Source organism: Pelodiscus sinensis, chromosome 7 (genome assembly GCF_049634645.1).
Source record: "Pelodiscus sinensis isolate JC-2024 chromosome 7, ASM4963464v1, whole genome shotgun sequence".
Classification (NCBI taxonomy): Eukaryota; Metazoa; Chordata; order Testudines; family Trionychidae; genus Pelodiscus; species Pelodiscus sinensis.
Genome location: NC_134717.1, coordinates 29,465,613 through 29,486,751, shown reverse-complemented (window position 1 = coordinate 29,486,751; position 21,139 = coordinate 29,465,613). Strand labels below are relative to the sequence as shown.

Below are 21,139 nucleotides of genomic sequence, written 5' to 3'. Positions count from 1 at the left end.
GAAGGAGCTGAATCCTCATGCTTTATTTTTCAAGGTAGTCTACAGCGTCAGAAAGGCCACTGTAGCTTGCTTGGAGGGGAGCTGTAAAGGTGAGTTCCAGGAAGCTGTCCCTCTGTGACTCTGTAATCCACACACTCTCTGGGTGTGGTGTTCTGTCCCATCTAGTGGCACCATGCAGTGAGATGATAATAAGTCTGCTACAGCCTTAGCTAAGAGGCTTGTAACTTTTAGCGGATGCAACAGCTGCACATGCACTTAGCCTCAGAGGTCCCAGGTTCAATCCTGGCTGATGACAACTAGGCAGGCCTGACAAGGGGAGTGGGGAGGAGGTAGGGAGTGCAGCTGCAAAAATGGCCATTTCTCAGCAATGATTCATGTGCTGCCTGGCCAATTAGCAGAGCAGAATCAGCAGCATGCATTCAAGACATCCCTCCCCCACATTGCTCCATCCCTCAAAAATTGTTCTGGGAAACTTTACCATAGGTGTGTTGCTGTCAGGACCCAGGAAGTGTCACCCAGCCTCTGTACCCTATCTGTTACAAGGGAGAGGGTATAGACATAGCCGCTCAGGAGGACTCAAGTGGGATGGAGCTTACCTCATGCATCCTAGGGTGAACTGTGTGAGTACCTGCCTACCTGGATTGATTTCCCCAGCAGCTAGATCACAATCCCTCTCTCTCTCTCTCACCTGTCAGTCTCTTCCTCCTCCCACTCCCTTACACACACACACACACACACACACACACACACACACACACACACACACACACACACACACTCTTCTCTTTGACAACAAACACCATCCTGTCTGGCTGCATGTTTGACACATACACTCCCGGTCCAGTCTGTCTCAGTCTCTCTCATGCTCACCTCCCAACACACACTTGAATTATTGTTGTTATTTCTTGGTACTTCTTGCAATGCAGACATATTCAATGTAATTTTATTCTTTTAAAGTAGGTTATTTTAGTGTTTAGACTGGTCTACACATTTCATCATTTTTATTTCTCTTACACTCTAAATGTAATTCTTTGAGTAGTGTGTTCTATAATTCTTTGAGTAGTGTGTTCTATAATTCTTTGAGTAGTGTGTTCTAAAATGCCTAATCTGTACTGGCTGAACTAATTATCCCTATGGTGACTTTTAAAAATATATGTAGTTAGTGAGGGGGGGTTGTTTGTTTCTACTGGTGGGGAACATCTGCACATACAATTTATTGCTCTCTGGAGGAGAAAAAATAGGGCTCATGCCAGCAGTGCAGATGGTAGCAGTTCAGGAAGCCAACTGCAAAGGTGCAGCACTGCTCAAATGTCAAGCCAACTGCATCACAGTGTTGGAAAGGAGCATACAGGTGACCCAGAGGCAGATGGAGTAACACAGACGTCTTTATTGCAGATACTCATTCCACCTCAGACCCCCAAACCTTGGGATGAGTGAGCAACAAAGGGAGCCTGAACATAAGGTGTGTCTACACAACACCCTTTAGCTTGAAATGAGCTATGAAATTTGAGCTACGCAAAATTGTGTAGTTTATTTTGAGTTAATTTCAAAACAGCTTATTTTGAAATTCTAAACAGAGCACTATTCTGAAACGTCCTTAATCCTTCTGAAACGAGCTTACAGGGACATCAGAATAGCGTGCTGTCAAGCCGCGGAAGTATCCCAAAATAGCACAGCTCTTTAAACGCACCCGTACTCTTTTATTTTAGTTAGCAAGAAAGTACACCTATACAGGCAGTCCCCGACTTACACGGATCCGACTTATGTCGGATCCGCAGATACGAACGGGGCTGCCCCAGAGTACACGGACTGCGGGACCTCGCGGTCCTGCCGCCCGTGTACTCTGGGGCTTTCTCTGCGTCTTCCTGGTCTGCAGAGCTTTGCAAAGCTGCGGGGGGGCTCGGGCAGCGAGGCAGCCCAGGCACGCCTGGACTGCTCCACTGCCGGCTTCCCTGCGGGTTTGCCAAGCTGCGGGGGGGCTCGGGCAGCGAGGCAGCCCAGGCGCGCTTGGGCTGCTCCGCTGCCGGCTTCCCCGCAGCTTTGCAAAGCCGAGGGGGGGGCTCGGGCAGCGGGGCACCCCAGGCTGCTCTGCCCCAGGTGTCCTGATTTAGCCGCTGCTGAAACTGACCAGCGCTGACTACAGGAAGCCCGAGGCAGAGTTGCTCTGCCCCGGGCTTCCTGGAATCAGCTGCTGATCAGTTTCAGCAGCAGCTGACTTGGGACGCTTGGGGTTCTTAAGTTGATTCTGTATGTAAGTCAGAACTGGCGGTCAGTTTCAGCAGCGGTTGAATCTGGACGCCAGTTCCGACTTACATACAGATTCAACTTAAGAACAAACCTACAGTCCCTATCTTGTACGTAACCCAGGGACTGCCTGTACATTACATCAGGGCTACCCAACCTTGGAAGACCCGGGGGCCACAATGATACTCACAGCACATGCCGAGGGCTACAACTTAAGTGTGATTGCATATGTGTGCAAATATTTATGCAAGTAGCTTCTTTCACACTGACTGGACCAATAGAAAGATTAATGCAAGACTACATAAGACTACACAGGCACCATTTAAGTCAATTCAGCTGATATCAATAAAATGTAATATTTACCTGATTTCCGCCCATATGACAGCACTTTTAATGAGCAATGACAGTCCAGGAATTTAACTACTAAAATGCATATCAACAGAAGATGATTATATTGATTATTTTTTTGCTTTGGCTGTCACTTTCAGGACACGCGTTGAGCCCCGCATAAACTCAAACCACATCACGGGCAACAAACAGACAGGCTGCAGGCTGCATGAGGTCCACAAGCTATGTGTTGAGTAGCTCGGCATTACATCATTCTATAAATCCTAACTTGATAATGCAAACACCCACATAATCCATAAATATAACCATATAATGACTATTATTACACCTGCCGCTGTTCATTTATTTACTAGATTTTGCTGAAGTCAGCTCATTATTTGGGGGTGAAAGATCCATGACCCTGAAGGTATATCTCAAAGTGATGGGGAACAAAAGTGGGGAACTGGGAGATGCCATTGCTTCACAGAAAAGGCATTCATTAAAAACATAGAATCATAGGGCTGGAAGACACCTCAGGAGGTCATCAAGTCCAGCCCCCTGCCCAAGGCAGGACCAATCCCAACTAAATCAACCCAGCCTGGGCTTTGTCAAGCTGAGACTTAAACACCTCTAGGGATGGAGATTCCACCACTTCCCTAGGTAACCCCTTCCAGTGCTTCACCATCCTCCTAGTGAAGTAGTTTTTCCTAATATCCAACCTAGACCTCCCCACTGTAACTTGAGACCATTGCTCCTTTTTCTGCCATCCATTACTACTGTGAACAGCCTTTCTGCATCCTCTTTGGAACTTCCTGTCAGGTCACAGCTGCAGCTTATCTCACAAGGCACAACTGCAACATTCACCTGCCCTTAACAAACAGAAAGAAGGATCAAACATGTCTATAAATCTGTCGACGCAGTGTCTGCCTATACTGGGCCCCATAACCATAGCAATCACTACTCAGACCCTAGATTTAAATTTGCATTCCTTAACACTTAGGAGGCCCATTGATCGCTCTGTCCTGTGGTCTGGAATTGCTGTCATCAGGCATGTGATCAGGGTCCAAGAGTGTTACAACTGCACATTTCTTCTGCACATTTAGTTATGGAGGTGGCTTCCATGACTGGGCTTGGGGTCATCCGCATATGTTAGCACAAACTCCCAGGTCTTTTGTGGATACTTTGTGGCACCTTCTACTCAAAGTAATTTGTATGAATGGAAATACACTGCTCCTCTTCCCTGAAATCAATGTAAAAACTCAAATTACTTTAATGGGAACAGGATTGTGTCCTTTTCCCCTCACCTGAAGGGACTAAAGAGATACAATTTGACCCTTTATTTTTATCACAGGCACTTGTAGTTAATCTTAGATGAAAATGCTCACATTTTGAACTCTGAATGCTCTCCAGCAGGCAACAGGGTTTAAAAAATTTCTATAATGTGAAGAGGGTTGGCTAGAAAAAAAACCGATGACAAAATAAGACATTGCACGAAGAATAAAAGATGTCAGGCAGGAAGCAGTAGTAGCAATCAAGCTACCCACACTCAGTTGAGAAAAAGCAGATAAAAGAGTCTTCCCTCCCTCCCTCACCCACCAGACACACACAGTGAGAGGTGAGACAAGGCTGAGAGTGAGGTACCCCACATGTTGGCCTGCGGAGGTTTGCTAGAGCTATAGTAATGTTCCCACAGATTCCCCCCTCTAGTGATGACTTTAAGGGAATCCCAAAGACAAATAAAAAAAGGCACATTCCGAGTAGCGGTGCTCAACTGGAGCCAACTGTTGGGATTCCCTCAAAGACCTTTTCAACTTGGCTTATCCAGAACCACTCAGGGCTCCAAACCACTCAGGTTCTAGATTTCTCTATTTGGGTTCCTTTATTTGTCAATACAACCAATCAACACTTTAGTGTCAGATCTGTAGTTACACAGACAACCTCTTCCTTTATGTACATTTTACTGATTACATTGGATTTGCTATGCATTACACCACACATTTTTGGAATGGCTTGGTTACTTTGCAAGAATGCCCTGTCCGTGTGTTGCTCACATGAAACCTGATCTTTACATTCCAAGTTTATGCTGTCCATAGTCTCGAGCATCAGGCTGTTGCTGCTTATCTTAGTTAGCGCACACATCCTGACTCCAACATACTGTCTGTCAAGTCCCTATTTACAACTTAACCTTCAATTTACTTGCCTAATTATGCCCACTAAGAAATAAGTTAAGCCAAACCCACAGGAACTAAGGCTAAGAAACTATGGGGCTCAAGGACCTTTTTTCTGTGATGATTCTAGCCCCACAGTCCATTTTGTGAAGGGAAGGAATAGCTTCCCATCCCACCATGAAATGATATTGGATATCTTGGATAGTTTCCCTTCCTTTTTGCCCCTCCAGCAGAGTTCATTGCAGAAAAGGGCAATCCAGATCCAGGGCATCAAACTGCAAGATGATCAGCACTATGCACTGAAGACAACCTCCTATTTACATCTATGTTTGTACATCAATGTACAAGTGACCTGCCTTCAAAAGGAGAGGTGCCTGCAAATCTCAGTTAATTCAAGAAAATTGGTCAGTGCTTGTAATTTCTGAAAACCTGGTGACATATAGTTAGGTGACTAAGCATGGATTTGGGAGGTAGAGTGAAAATAACTTCTCGCTCTACGTGCTGTGTCCTGTAAGCTCTACGTGTTACAGTAAGCATAGTAACAAAAAAAAATTCCAAATGTGACCTCAAAATAATCTTTTTTTTTTTTTAAGAGAAAAATCCATTTGTCTTCTTGTCCAAGATAGAAGTCCCTATGAAGAAGCTCTAAAATGTCCATACATTTAAGCTCTTAAAGGAGAGGTGCTCCATTAAAAAGCCATCATCCAAAAGCATTGTGCGTCAAGGCGTTCAAATAAGCCATTTTTCATTTAGCTAAATAATGGAATTTTTAAACACTCTACAATACAGGAAGCTCATTAATGTTCCCCCATCCTGCCTGAGGCAGGATATCAACAATGTACTCAACGTATCAAGAAAAGATCCACACACTAAATAATACATCACTGCAGGAACCAACATTAAGATATCCTCATGAATAATTATGTTGCAGAATGGAGTAAGTTGTTCCATTCCACATTCCAGTATTTTCTTCTGTACTAATTACATGTACATTCAAAATCCAAATGCATATCCAAAGCACCTAATCCCACAGTGTTTTCACAAGATGGGGGAAAAAATTCTGTAGAGGCAAATTAGGAAATAACCGTGTCTGAGGTCCTTTTCAAACACGTGATGCGAGGGAACAAATTAGGCCCTTTTAAAATACACAATGTGGAAAAAATTGAATAGTTCTTTTGTGGGGAAATTCTAAATCTAATTAGCATCCCAATTTTACGCTGCCTTGTACTTCAGGGTCTGGTGAGTATTTGAGGTTAATCCCCAGTGAAAAATGCCTGTTTGCCTCTTGCTCACTTCTTGAGATACTTTATTTCTGGCAGGTTGGATATTAGGAAAAACTTTCACTAGGAGGGTGGTGAAGCACTGGAAGGGGTTACCTAGGGAGGTGTTGGAATTTCCATCCCTAGAGGTTTTTAAGCCTCAGTGTGACAGAGCCTTGCATGGGATGATTGAGTTGGGGTTGGTCCTGCTTTGGGCAGGGGGCTGGATTCAGTGACCTCCTGAGGTCTCTTCCAGCCCTAGGATTCTATGATTCTAGTTGTAGAATGCCTCTGGGAGCTACTGGGTTCCTCCAACTCCCACTGAGTAAGCATCACACAAGGCTCCCCCAAAATGTCTTCATTGTAAAGACTGGCCAGAAAATACTCACTTAAATAAAATTTATTTTTTCTGTTCACTATATTTGTTTCCATATTAACATATTACTTATGGCAGTTTGATAAGTCCCTCTGGGGAAGTGGCCCACATGATTAACAGAAGTCACAGAGTGAGAAGAGTGTGGAAAGAAAACACAGACAAATTTGGGGAGCAAAGGGAGAACAAGATGAGTTGGTAAAAAATGGGCAAAATTTGGATCTACTTTTCCATTCTGCTTCTTTTTTTAATTAATTTTGTATGTTGATGACCTCCTTGAGCTCAATTCTACATTCCTCTCTCATCCAATTCAGTGAAGTTCAGTGGAAGTATTATGTAAGAAGGTACACAAGATAAAACCCAATGTAGGAGTCTACTGTACTCTAGAATTTCTATGTATGCAAATTGCAACATTAAACAGAGAGGTAAGGGAACCCAAGTAGGCAAGAAACAAAACAGAATGAGACGAGGGAGGGCAGGGACAAAGGAAATCAACAAGGCATGCATCACAGTATCACGGTATGAAGAGACTCAACATTGGCTCTGGGAGATATGGAATTTAACCCTCTTCCCAAAATATCCAAGCGCCCCGGCATTCTGCTTTACAAGATCAGTGAATAGGGGGTTGCTTCTAGGAGTAAAATAAAAATGACATTGGTTGGCTAGTCTTCATAATGGAAATGCTGACAGATTTGTCTTTAGTGATAGAAACCACTATCACAATTGCAATTCAGTAATTTTATTCCAGTCTCTTCTTGAAAAATAGAATAATATAACTATGCTATTGTCTATGTCACTATCTCAACCATTTACATAATAATGCTTTTTACCAATAATGTATCCAATTCAAAATGTACTTTTTGAAGTATTTTAGAATAAAATGAAGGTTAATGTGATTTTCTCATGCATTTTGAGTGCATTATTTCACCTAACTGAATTAAACAACTAACCCTTGTAAGCCTGGGGCACCTGCTGCTAAGATGTAATGTAAAAGCATCTAGAATGGCAGACTCCTAGGATCAAGGTATTATTATTTCCTTGCTTCATGCCCCTATAAAACAAAACTGTACATTTTAATTGATATTATTAAAACAATGTATTGTAACATGTTCCAGTGGCCCTAGCAATGGGATCTTAATGTGTTATCAAACTGTATGGAAAAACAGAACTTGTAATTATCCATTCTTTTAGAAAATATATCACATAATATGGTAGGTAATTTTTAAAAAACTGTACCTTAATTTGGTCAAATAGAGAGGTAAAGCATATCATACTCCTTCCCCTAAAACCGCATCTTTATCATTCTCAACACATTATTACATTTCTCTTCTACTTCAGAGCAGAAAAGGAAAAACAGACGAAAAAAGAAAAAATCCTATAGCTATTCCATGACATATATGCTGATGTTGATTTGGAGGGGAGTTGTTCCATTAATTTATTTATAATATTTTTACTGGATGGTAGGCTGACAAAATATTTTAGAATTTTTTAAATCAGATTTTAAAAAAATTAAGGGGTTCAGATGCTCTTTTTCTCAGCATACTCATTTTTTGCACATGAATGTCTTGGCAGAATACTCATAAGGGGTGCGTCTAGACAGCACCGTTCTGTCCGAATACACTATGTCAGCATTTCCCAAACTATGGGCTGCGGCCCAGTACCGAGCTGTGGGGAAAAAAATACCGGGTCTCAGCGTGGCTGCCGGGAGGGGAACAGGATGGGGCGGGCTGGGAGGAGGTGTGTGTGTGGGGGGGGGGGGGGGGGGAAACAGGCCGCTGGGAAGCAGGGTTGGGGGCAGCAGGGCTGTCCAGCGGAGATCGGGGGGGGGGGGGGAGAAGGCGGATGGCCGGCGGAAGCAGGGCTGGATGGGGGGCGAGGGGACTGGATGGGAGAGATCAGAAGGAAGAGGACAGGAGAACCAGCCACCAGAAGCAGGGCTGGATGGGGGCAGCGGGGCTGGTCAGGGGAGATCGGGAGGAGAAGCAGGGGAGAATCAGCCGTCTGGGAGGGGGTGCAGAGAGTGGGCAGGGTCATCAGGGGGAGCAAGGATGGCTGTGGGAGACTGGTGGATTGGTGGGGGCAGGGGAGAACCAGCCACCAGAAGCATAGCTGGATGAGGGGAGATCAGGAGGAGAAGCGGGGGGAGGGGGAGAAGCGCGAATCGGCTGGCAGGTAGCGGGACTAACCCGGGCACATGAGTGAGTCCAGCCCTGGGGATTCCATTTTGTCCCCCCCTCCTCCCATACCCTCCCTGAAGTAGTTGCGAACTGCCTGGCTGGTAGACACACGCAGCGTGAGCACATCTACCAGCCAGGTAGTTCGCAGCTACGGACTGATACACCTAATAATAATAAAACGTACCTAATTAGAAAATGCCGGACATTTAATATATCTAGTATTTTCTCAATTTGTTTCCCGGACAGAACCCTCAAATACTGGACTGTCCGGTACAAAACCGGACACCTGGCAATCCTACCCTTCCTTGCACCCTCCCTCCTAGCCAGATACCCTACCCCCAATCTGCTCCTGCTCCCACCTCCTGGAGTGCCCATACAGCACCAGGTCCCCCAAGCCCTGGCCCAGGCTGGGTGGAGGATGCAGCCGGGTGAAACACTGAAAATGTATTCATTTTTAATTCTTTTTTTTAAATGTGTTTATATTTTTGGGCCACAAAAAACAGTACTGAAAAAAAAACAGGTTCCAACTAAAGTAAAAAGTTTGGAAAACCCTGGTCTAGCCAGCTTTCTATCCATCTTACAGTCCATTTAGCCAATCCATATTCCCTTAACTTGCTGGCAAGAATATTGCAATAAGCCATATTGCAAGAATATGGCAATAAGCTTTGCTAAAGCTGGCACTGGGGGCTTTGGGAGGACCAGAAACAATTGATTTCAATAGTCATCATTTACTTAATGAATATGCAAATATGCAAATTAATGTTACCAGTCCTCCAAAAGCTCGTGAATGGATTTACTGGCCTCCGTGTCAAAAAGTTTGGGAACCCCTGCGCTATGCAATTTACACTACGCAAATTGAATAGCTTATTCTGAATCTAGGTTGAAATTTCAAAATAAGGCACCATTCTGACAAACCCCTTAACCCTCGTGGAATGAAGGTTACAGGGAGGCTGGAATAGCACATCCGCTATTTCGGGTAATAGCGAGCGCTTTTAAAGATGAGGCTTTCCTATTTTGGGATACAAGTGTGAAAAACCGGGACAGGGACTAGGGAATAATTGGCACCTATATAAGACAAAGCCTCAAATATTGGGACTCTTTCTATAATACTCATCGTAGAATAGACATTCGTGTTAAAAACAAAACAAGTGTCTTCGGATATTATGAGATGCAGCTTGGTCATGCTCAGAAGTCCTGGAAGTCAATTTTAACAACACAAAGAGCCATTAGACTGACAGGACTACATATTTCAGTGCATAGCTGAGATGATGGAGAAGGGAAGAGGAATTTAGATTTATTATGAACTGGGGAATCTTTTGTGGAAGGAGAAGTCTATACAGGATGGATGGGCACCACCTAAATCAAACGAAAGTGTGATCTTTTTAATGTTATACGCATGCAAACTAGAAGTGGCAGGAAGCCAACAGCTCAAGTCCCGCCCTCCCTCTCTCCCATGAGGGACAGGACATCCAACACCCAGGCCGCCCCGGTGTAAGGTGTCATAAGAGACACCCTGAAGCTAAGGAGGTGGGGTGGCCTGGGAGATAGGAGATACGGTTTGGACAGAAAAATCCCATGGGAAGGATCCATTAACCAGGATTCTCTGTATCCTAGTAAAAATAAGAGGCTAAAAGTTGATAAAGTACAGGTAAAAAATGAAGAGAAAGTTAAATGAAAGAGTCCCCATTCAATTACATCATGTGATGGTGAACAACAAAAAAGTAATTTATTTTATAAGTGCTTGCATACAAATGCTAAAAGCTTAAACATGAAGATGGGTGAACTTGACTGCCTGGTATTAAATGAGGGTACTGATATAATAGGCATCGCAGAAACTTGGTGGAATGATGGCAGTCATTGGGACATTGCAATACCAGAGTATAAAATACGTAGGAATGACAGAATAAGTCGTGTTGGTGGTAAAGCTGCACTATATATGAAATAAAGCACAGAGTCAAATAGAAGCCTTAGATGAATCAAGCTGTAGCATGGAATTGCTATTGATAGAAACGTCATGTGATACAAGATGAGTACAGTAGTAGGAACATAATACCTATCACCTAACCAGGATGGTAATGGTGAGTGTGAAACATCAGGGACATTGGCAGGATCTGTAAAAACAGAAAATTCAATAATAATGGGGGAATATCAGCTCTCTCTACACTGGAAATTCTATCACCTCAGGACAGGATTCAGAAATAGTTTCCAGACACTATTAAAGACCGGATCTGGTCTAAGAGGTAAATATAGTTGAACTACTTAGTAATAGCAACCATAATATAATTAAATTTAAATGTAAACAATCTTGCGTGGAAAAAATATCAAAGAAGTCTACCACAGGAGCATTTAACTTCAAAAAAGGAGACTACACAAAAAATGAGAAAGCTAGTTAGATGGAAATTAAAAGTAACAGTCATAGGAATGAAATGCCTACAAGTGGAGTGGAAATCATTTTAAATATATGTTTAATCTGAGCCTCTAGTATCATGTATCACACATTAAAAAGAATAGTAAGAGGACCAAAAAAATGTCACCCGGCCTAGGCGTAAAAAAAGTGGTTAGAGGCAAAAAGGAATCCTTTAAAAATTGTAAGTCAAATCCTACTGAGAAAAACACAAAGGAGCATGAACTCTGGAAAATTAAATGTAAAAGCAGAATCAGGGAATCATAGAATACTAGAACTGGAAGGGACCTCAAGAGATCATCAGGTTCAGCCTCCTGACCTCATGGCAGGACCAAGCACCATCTAGAAGATCACCCTGATGGATGTCTATCCAATCTGCTCTTAAAATATCTCCAGAGATGGAGATTCTACAATTTCCCTAAGCAATTTATTTCAGTGTTTAACTACCCTGACAATTAGGAAGTTTTTCCTAATGTCCAACCTAAACCTCCCTTGCTGCAATTTAAGCCCATTGCTTCTTGTCCTGTCCTATCATCAGAGTATAATTAAGAAGTCCAAGAAAGGATCTGAAGAACCAGCAAAGAATTCAAAATCTAACGGCAAACACATTTTAAAGTATATCAGAAGAAGGGAGCCTGTCAAACTATCAGTGGGGCCACTGATGTGATAAAGGAGCACTTAAAGACGAAACCATTCAACAAGGCCATTGTGGAGAAGCTAAACAAACCCCATGCCCCTTGCTCGAGGCTTAATTTTAACATCACAGTCGAGCCCTTAATAAATGCATTAACACTAAACACGATACACTACCTTTCAGGTGCTATGAACACCAATTCTTCAGCAGATGTTTCAAATGACATGTTGGTTATATTTGTGTGCTTGTGTCCTGATGCTTTTATTTTTGTTATTCTATATATTTTGGAAGCATTATTTGAATAACTCATGGGAAAAAATTGCATACTGCTTTGTTCATAAGAGGAAAATACTGCTTATTTACTTTCTGAATACTCTATGACTCTGTCAGTTAATTGAACAATGTACAAAGATTTGTACATCATAACTTTTGCAAAATACTGAATTACAATAATCATGAACACAAGAACATGTTTAAAACACAATATTTTACACACATTACTCACCATTATTACATCATATCAATTTCTGTATGAAAAGTAATAAGCAAGATACACATGATCATTCCCTCATTACATGTTTTTCATATACCACTTAATTTGGACTAAGTGAAAACATCAGACTTTTCCTGGACATGTACAGAAGAGAGAACTATTAGTGGGGTCTATGCATGACATCAAATGGAGGATTTAGATACATTTTGGCTCCTCTATTGCCAAGTCACTGAATACTGCTCTAGTCCAGGGAGTAATGCAGAGCAGTTCTGGAGCTGCTCTAATTTGTACCAGCTGCAACTTCCTTCAAGGGCTTAACAGAATGCAAGACTGATCTGAGCATATTCCTTTTCTTCTCAGATTTAATACAGCCAAAGAACTTTCCCTCTGGTGTGAAAGCAAAATGATAGAAATGATCTCATACAAGAGTCCTTAAGGCCTTTAATTTTTTCTAGTCTGAATAGGCAATATTTTTTTTAAAAAGAAGATAGAAGAATTTGAACACTTGAAACTGACATGTAGAAAGAATAATATATATGCACATATTCATTTTTCAGCTAGATCTACATGTCATAAAATGATTACAAACTGATTTCTTACCTGGGGATATTATGTAGAAGAAATCTTTAAACTCATCCATCCAGACTTCTGCTAGTCTTCTGTTGTTTTTATTGATAACATGACCAGTGCCACCAGGAAAAGTATAAGGAGTTGCCTTACGAAACACATGTCCAACGTGAGAGCATGTTACAATCTCCAAGGAGCCTCCACACTGCCAAATCTGAAATAAGGCAAAATATTTGAAATCACATATACAAAATACCTTGCAAAAATTCTGCTGCAAGAAGCAGCTGGTTCTAAGAAAATGATTTTTTCCACCTTGGAAGTATATAGAGCATTGAGGGGCAACCAAGCTAGTGAGTGGGCTCCATGAGTGGTCCTCCTTCATTTCAGAAGCCCACAAGATTGTCTTACAGTATGGCATCCCAAGATAGGGTAGTGTCTCTACTTGCACTTGCATACATAGCAGCTATTGATTGGATACAGAGAGCACACAGTTTTCACAGTCAATATTGTGTGCAATCAGCACACACCTTACTTCATATGCCCTTGTTTCAATGTGTGTCACTTTAATAATACCAATAGGGGAAAAAAACTTATGCGGACGAAAACCAGCAGAATCTTAACAACCCTAGACATGGGCAATGATAAATGTCTCATGGGCCACACAACTCCAATGGGATGATACAGAGAGTTATAAATCAATTTTCATACAGCGTGGACTCAATTCACTAATGATAAAGTATGTGCAAGACCACATAGACTTTAGTCATCTTGTGCAAGCTTACCTGACTGGTAGACATAGCCCTATCACTTAACACACACACTTCTAGCACCCTAATTTATGAATGCTATAATTATGCTGTGCACTAGGATTGAATTTAGGATATCAGAGATGTTTCTGTCTTTTTAGTTCACTCTCCAATTCATAATGTTTTATAACCCTAGAAAAGAGATTTGGTAATTTTTACTGGCATTGTGCTTTTGGCCACTTAGAAGATGGTGCAATGGTTCTTGATCATTCTATTCTATTCTATAAATACAAAGACACCATAGTCAACATCCTGCTACACACATGAAATACTAGGCCAAAACATATGCTCCTTGGGTCCAAAACCAGAGTCCTATATATGGTGAGCTAGGCAGCTCAACTACCTTAAGCTATTAAGAAGAAACCTATATAAACAGAAGAAAATCTGATAACCCCATTAAGTGGAAACTACTGGTTTATCTAGAGTCCTGGAGCCAAATTTTGTATTCAGTTACATCAGCATAATTCCAGTGGATTACACCGGTATAAATGAGGGGAAAATGTGATCCTAGGCTTTTAATATTTCATCTGTTCTGCAGACTTAACAACACTGAATAACAGTGAGTTCTAAAAAACAACCACCAGGAGGACCAACATAATTTTAAGGTTCTTGGACTATTCATGGGTCAGTGTATTACATCTTCTTGCCTGTAATCTTAGTGCTCCTCCCCAGTCTCTGTGCAGGAGACTTGAGGAGAGAATAGTTTCTTCCTTCATGTCTCCCTTCTGCTTCCCAGCACTGTCTCTGGAGCTGCCAAGGAGCCAAAATTAGGGTATCAGCTCTCAATGGCTGATGTATATTCCTGTCTAAAATGATAACTTTTTAACATTAGATTCCAATAATCTAATTTCTGATTGAGTGTGGTAGATCTCATTGAGAATAACCTAAATAATCAGATTTTTCCTCTCAACCTCTTGGGCTGTTTGTAAAAAAGCATTGGGAATATTCAAAAATCTTTAACATATTTTTCTGGGGAGTCATAATTCACTCCTCCTATGTTTTAGTATTCAATAGCCCTACAATTTGGAAGAAAAATACCACTCTGGTCACAGACATTGCCTGCCAGTTTTGAAGCTGTGATTTAATGTGAATTTCAGAGGCATGGAGTAGGGGGAAATGAAGGGCAAGAAGGAATCACATTTAAACAAAAATATTTACAATCTTAAGTATGTAGTGCTACTGCCACTGCATAATCTAGATTGACATGATTCCAGAAATTGAAGCAGTTTAGTAGTGTCACATTTCTAATATAGCATTTTCACTCTATCAACTAATTACCTCTGCATAAATCTATAATGTGGTTACTACAATTATACTTCTCTCAGTTTTTCACCTCCCAATGCTTACTCATATCCCTTAGTACTACTCCCTTCTCCATATTGCCTATATTATGCAGTTTCTTTGGAGCTCATACTTCATTGACATTCATTCCTTTTTGCTGTAAGCAAAAGGTGGCAGCAACCATCAGACTCTTCAAGGTTCTATTTCCCCATATGTATCACTTTGACTTTCCTCACCTGACAGCATAGTTTATTAAATGAATTTACAACACCTCCTAATATTATAAATACATACATGCATGCATATATACAAACAAAACTTCCTGGAATCTCTGTGAAGAGAACTGTTACTTTTTTGTAATTGGGACTCCTTGGAATAGACATAATGAACTGCAGGAATAGAAATGTTGTTGCCATAGTAACGATGTAGCTCTTATTTGATTAGGGCTAAACCCTATGGTATAATTTCACTAAATAATGTATTCTGGAGGGGTCAGCAATAACGACGGAACATTCTTGCATTTTATATTCAATGACAATTAGTCAATATAGCTGAAACTTCAAGTCGACATTCTACAGAACAGTTGCTAATTTTTTTTTAAAAAAAGGGAATGCATGTGAATATTTAAATATTGCTGTCTTTATTTATAAACCAACACCAAAATACTATATTTCATTTATTTCAACATTATGCCTCTCATTAAGCACCAACACTGAAATACACTGTTAGTATCACATTATTCTCCATTCCTCCTCCCACGGATTATACTCTCTACCAGGAAATTCCCACGATATTTGTTTTAAACCTGTATTCTGAACTTTTCATTGCCCTGATATAACCTCTTCTCCAGGAAACTTTGCATAGGATTACAGAGGTGTCTACTTCCCATTGTGAAGAATATAATTTTAACCTTTCAGTCTTTTTTTGTTCCTTTTGTAAACTGCTTTAAAGGAAATGGACTACTATCATCATATAAGACTATATGGAATTTGTATAGACTTGACCATAATTGGGATGACAAGCAACCTGTTAGTACTTTGTTTTGATCACTAGCTAGTCATATAACTGCAGTTGAACACACCTTTGGGTGGGAAAGAAGTCTGGAATTGTGCAATTATATGACCAGTAAGTGAACTCTGCTTCACACTACAATAATTTCATTTCTTTCAGTGACATTTTACTAACTGGCTACAACTCCTTTCATTTAACTTACTGTACAGTAGGACTTTAATTTCAATTTATGTCTGGAGGTTCTGGGGGTTTTGTTCTACAGCCTCCTTCAAGTGAAGGCATATAAAAATGTAATGGAGAGATTCTATTCTTGAGTTTTGTGTTATCAGACCTATTAATGCCCTGCCCCCATTAATGCAGTATCTAATTGCCACTCGATCTTTTAAAATATATTTATCCACCCAACATCCTTGGAGGTAGGGAAGTGCTATTATTCCAGTAACTTTCACATAGTGATAATTGACTGGATTGATAAGTTAATAAGTAAATTCATTTAGTTGTGTCTGAATATTGGTGACATCATAGAATTTTCAGAAGCCTTCATGGTTCATTACTAATTTTGAACACTCAGTAGCAACCTTCAACTGATCTGCTGCACCATCCATCCACTTGCTTCTTATCCCCTACTACCAAGGCCCTTCACCTTTCCTTCCATAACAATTTTCTCAAGATTATTTCCATCTCTGTGACTAATGTGACCAAAGTACATAAGTTTATATCTGCTGATTTCCAACATCAGGATTTGCTCCTCTCCAATAATATTTCTAATATAGGCATCATCTTTTTTGCCATCCAGGAGACAAGCAAAAGTCTTGACCAGAAGCATATTTCTAAAGTTTCAATTTTCTTCTTGAGAGCACCATTAACTTCCCACTGTGTCAGCAGATCTTCCTATTTAAAATTGTGGGCCAAATATTCAGCACGCAATGCCTTACCTGGAGAGCAGGCTGAGAATGATAGTGAGCCCCCTATGAGCCCTCTTCACGGACCTTATTCCTAGCGCCTCCCACCCAGAGACATCCCTCCACAGAATGGGGCCCAGAGCAGAGCCCTGTGTGGACCCTAAACTGTGTGGTTTGGGGCCCATCAACAACCCCAGCTTTGGACCCAACCCTTGGGGCCATCAGGCAGCCTTGATCCTGGAACCCCATCTGGCTGCCCTGAACCTCTGCCATGCCTGGGCAGCCGAAAACCCAGACCTCAGTACTTGGGCCCCATAGCCTTTAGCATTCAGGTGGGTCACAACTGTATGCCAACTTGGCTGCATGTGGCCCACAGGTGGCGAACTGCTGCACTCATCACATTCACAAATTGCTATGGAAAAGCCCACCTTCTTCAACTTTGCCAAAACTTCCCTGGATTAACTACTACAAGTAGCAGTAGCAGTAGTAGTAATATTGTAGTGCCCAGGAGACCTAATGATAGGCCAGTACAAACACAGAATAAAAAGACGATCCTTGCCCCCAAAAGACTTCCATTCTAAGCAAAAGACAAGTGAGAACAAATAGCCAGAATAACAAACTCACTTGCATGCTATGATATGAAGGGACCATTCAGATGTATAAAAAGTCTCATAAACACCATGATTTATCCTGCGACCCAAATGAGAACCTAATGCAAAACTTTGTCTATAACTGTCTTCACTACCCCACCGCCTCTTGAGAAGCGGGCAGCTGGAGTCAACACCTGTCTGAAGTCTCTTGTGGTCTACAATATAGCATGTCAGTGTTTGAGCCCGAAGGTGAAAAAGGTGTGAACAATGACAATGCCCATATTGGGAACGGCTGCAGTCACATAGATGATAAAAGACGTTTTGGGCTTTGGCTGCTGAGAACAGCATGGAACCAAAGTAGCCCAGAATGGAAACCAATGTGATAAAAGATGTGCACACCTTGCTGATAAATGATGAAGAGCCTGACTCATCCCACCACTTCATGTTTTCTCCTTCCATAAAACATCATTTCTTGCTTTGACTTGGTACTGTCAAGACAGTTCACTTACACACTAGCAACCAACCAGAGGGACCTGAATATATCTTGCACTCTATGAATATCCAAAAGTGAAACATCTCCAACATGCTGCTGTCTTTTATAGCATAAATCACTCTGATCTATTTAAAGCAAATCATATTATTTGATTCAATTTTTAAACTCTTTTTACAATTTCATAGAACAGCAATGATGCTATTGGTCTTTATATTGACTATCACACTGCAGAAAGAATATCCAGGTATGACAATATAGTCAGAGTTTAAGCCACTACAGAATTCTTGAACAGTTACCATGGATACTTAAAGTTGGCACTTAAATAAAAATTCAGTGAATATCTGATGTCTGGTAAATCACACAGAGGTAAGCAAGGCAAGGCAAGCTTCTTACTGACAAATACCCATCTGTTGATACAGCTGCTTTATGAATTAACCTTTCTAATTTCCAACCTTTTAGAACAGAATAACATGATGGCATAACAAAGGCGGTTACTAGAAACAACACTTCTGGACTGTTGGTGAGAGCCTCATTCTTGAAGTCAACTATACTGCATGCCTAATTTCTCTTTTCATGATAAAAATACATTAATTTTATAGCAAAACCCACAACTTTATTAGTTTACAATTAATTCTAGTTTTTATGTTTTAGGTTACGATTTCAAGAGATGTGAGTAGTGAAAAATACTTTACATTCATCACTAATATGTTACACAGGATTTTAGAAAGGGAAATTAATTTGATTTTTACTCAAAAGAACATGTTTATCAGAGCATGTATTGATGAATTAGATCATTCATCATTCACAATATAGATGCAGGCATAGAAATCACCGTGTAAAAAGACATGTTTTTCAACACACGAAAATGACTATAATCAACACAAGAGACATCTGCCTTGATAAGGAAATACATAGAAAATTATTTGAAAATAGACATAATAGCTGTTATTAAAATATGCTGTGATAATCAAACTAGTTAATTCAATGTCCCTTTAATAACTGCAGGTAACTTTTCACAAAAATGAACTGATGCAGTATAGATAGTGGTACACATATTTACACTTGGAAAAAAGGGAACTTAGGTGCACAAATCTTTCTGCATGCACAAATTAAAGAGCAAAAGTAAGTGGGAATCTGGGACAATGGATGTCTATTAAAGCAATTAAGCACGTTTGATGCACTCTGTTTAAAAAAATGTGCTCCAAAAATTAGTTAGCAGAACTGAACACTTATGGAATATTTGAAAAACCCTTTGGGCTAGTTTCTCAGAATGACTGTTTGGCAGATACTGAGTGACTAAAATTATGCATACAAATACGTAAAATAATTTTAATATTACCATGTACTTCAGATTGATTTCTTAAAATAAGTAAGTGTGCATGAAATTTTTCCAGCCTCGCTATGAGGCTCATATGATTTTGTCCATAATTATATACAGGCAGTCCCCGAGTTACGCGGATCCGACTTATGTCGGATCCGCACTTACGAACGGGGCTTTCTCGCCCCGGAGCTCGCAGGCAGCGGGACCGCCCAAAGCGCAGCGGTCCCTCCACCTCGACCTCCGGGGCGAGAAAAGCTGCTCCAGGTGCCCCTGGTCTGCTGGAGATGGTCCCCAGCAGACCAGAGGCACCGGGAGCAAAGCCACAGCGGCAGCGGGGTCCCGTGCCTCTGAGGCTTTGCCACAGCAAAGCCTCAGAGGCGCGGCACCCTGCCGCCACTGCCGCTTTGCTTCCAGTGCCTCTGGTCTGCTGGGGACCGTCTCCAGCAGACCAGGGACACCCGGAGCAAAGCCTCAGAGGCGCGGGACCCCGCTGCGGCTTTACTCCCCGTGTCCCTGGTCTGCTGGGGGTGGGGCGCAGCTAGTGCGCCCCCCCCCCCCCCCCAACAGACCAAGCTTTTGTTGTGGACCCTGGGGTAGAGCAGCTGGGGTGCTGCTGGGTTGGTCCTGCAGGGACCTACCTGGCAGCCCAGCTGTTCTGTCCCAGGCTCGAGATTCAGCCGCTGTTGAAACTGATCAGTGGCTGATTCCAGGAAGCTGGGGGCAGAACAATTCTTCCTCCAGCTTCCTGTAGTCAGCCCCTGGTCAGTTTCAGCAGCAGCGGCTGAATCTGGAACCAGTTACGACTTACATACAAATTCAACTTAAGAACAAACCTATAGTCCCTATCTTGTACGTAACCCGGGGACTGCCTGTAGTGCAATCTGGGTCTTTCAGACAGCTAAATCAGTGATTATGCCTAAAATAGTTTACTTAAACATTTAAATGACCTGTGTAATCACTGCAATTTTGCACGTGCAAAAATAAAGGCCCAGTTAAAATCAGGCTAAGAATTTGAAATTAATGATACTTTCTGCAGATTTTGATAAATAATAATCCTTATTATTCCCTGATTATATCAGGAAAGAAAAATCCAAGAAAGTGGTGCAAGCTAAGAAGCCTGAAAATGGCACAGCTATTAAACACATCCTTAGGCATCTGAACAGTAGCCACATGTTTTTCAGCGCTGGTAATAAGAGGCATATAGTAAATAGGATAGGTGTTGGTTATGCTGACCTTTACAGTTTTTTCTGGAAGAGGTTTTAGTACTGTGTAAGTGTCTCAATGATTTTTATTACTACTTTAATGGGAGTGTTTCTAAAGATGAAAGAATTCTATACAGGTAACAGCTGAATTAAACAACCTTTCCTCTTATTGAATTATTTGGATTTCTACAACAACAACAAGAGATTGTCTATACAAAGCTCTAAAGATACCCAAGACTAGATTAAAAAAAGACTAAAATATTTTATTCTCCTCACAGTATGAGTTTAAACTTTGTTTTGGCCTTGACACATACCATTTTTCTAAAGGACAACCCTTTTCCCTCACTTAAACTCCCTATTTAATGCTCCACTCACCTCAGAAAAGCCCACCAACAGCTATTTAAGACTTTTTTTCTACTATGAGGAGGCTCTAGGCATTCCCTTATGGGAAAAACCACACAGAACTGAATACAAAATGAAAACTATTTGAAACATCCTGTAGAATTTGAGGAAATTAAATCGATGCTATAGAATTTTCTTGAATGGATTTTTAAAAACCCAAAGAAACAATGTAATATAGAATAAGATCCTAAAAGACTTTTCAGTAATTCCTATAAAAGTCTGTTAAGTGTCTACAACACATTGGTAGTTTGAGCCTTAATTGTTTAGATCTTTTCCAGAAAGGTCTCAATTACGCACTTTGGCCACTTATGCTACTTAGGAAAATGTAATTAAACACCTAACTGGCTAACACCATTTACACCACTGGAAGATTTACTCCTGAATGTCTAAATGTTCCATTTACTTGTACATGGTAGAGTGAGCAAAGTGAAAAATTAGCAGCTCCCACACACCACTATATGCAATCCTCATGCAACTATAACATG

At 41.1% G+C, this 21,139-nt stretch overlaps 1 protein-coding gene across 4 annotated transcripts in view; it reads right to left on the bottom strand.

Moving 5' to 3' along the window:
* The window catches only part of GALNT13 (polypeptide N-acetylgalactosaminyltransferase 13), a 338,848-nt gene that overhangs the window by 120,452 nt on the left and 197,257 nt on the right, over positions 1 to 21,139 (bottom strand). For all 4 annotated transcript variants that reach the window (XM_075933419.1, XM_075933416.1, XM_075933417.1 and 1 more), the window contains one exon: positions 12,680 to 12,860. In XM_075933419.1, coding sequence (XP_075789534.1) covers positions 12,680 to 12,860 — 181 coding nt within the window. The remainder of the gene's footprint in view (positions 1 to 12,679; positions 12,861 to 21,139) is intronic.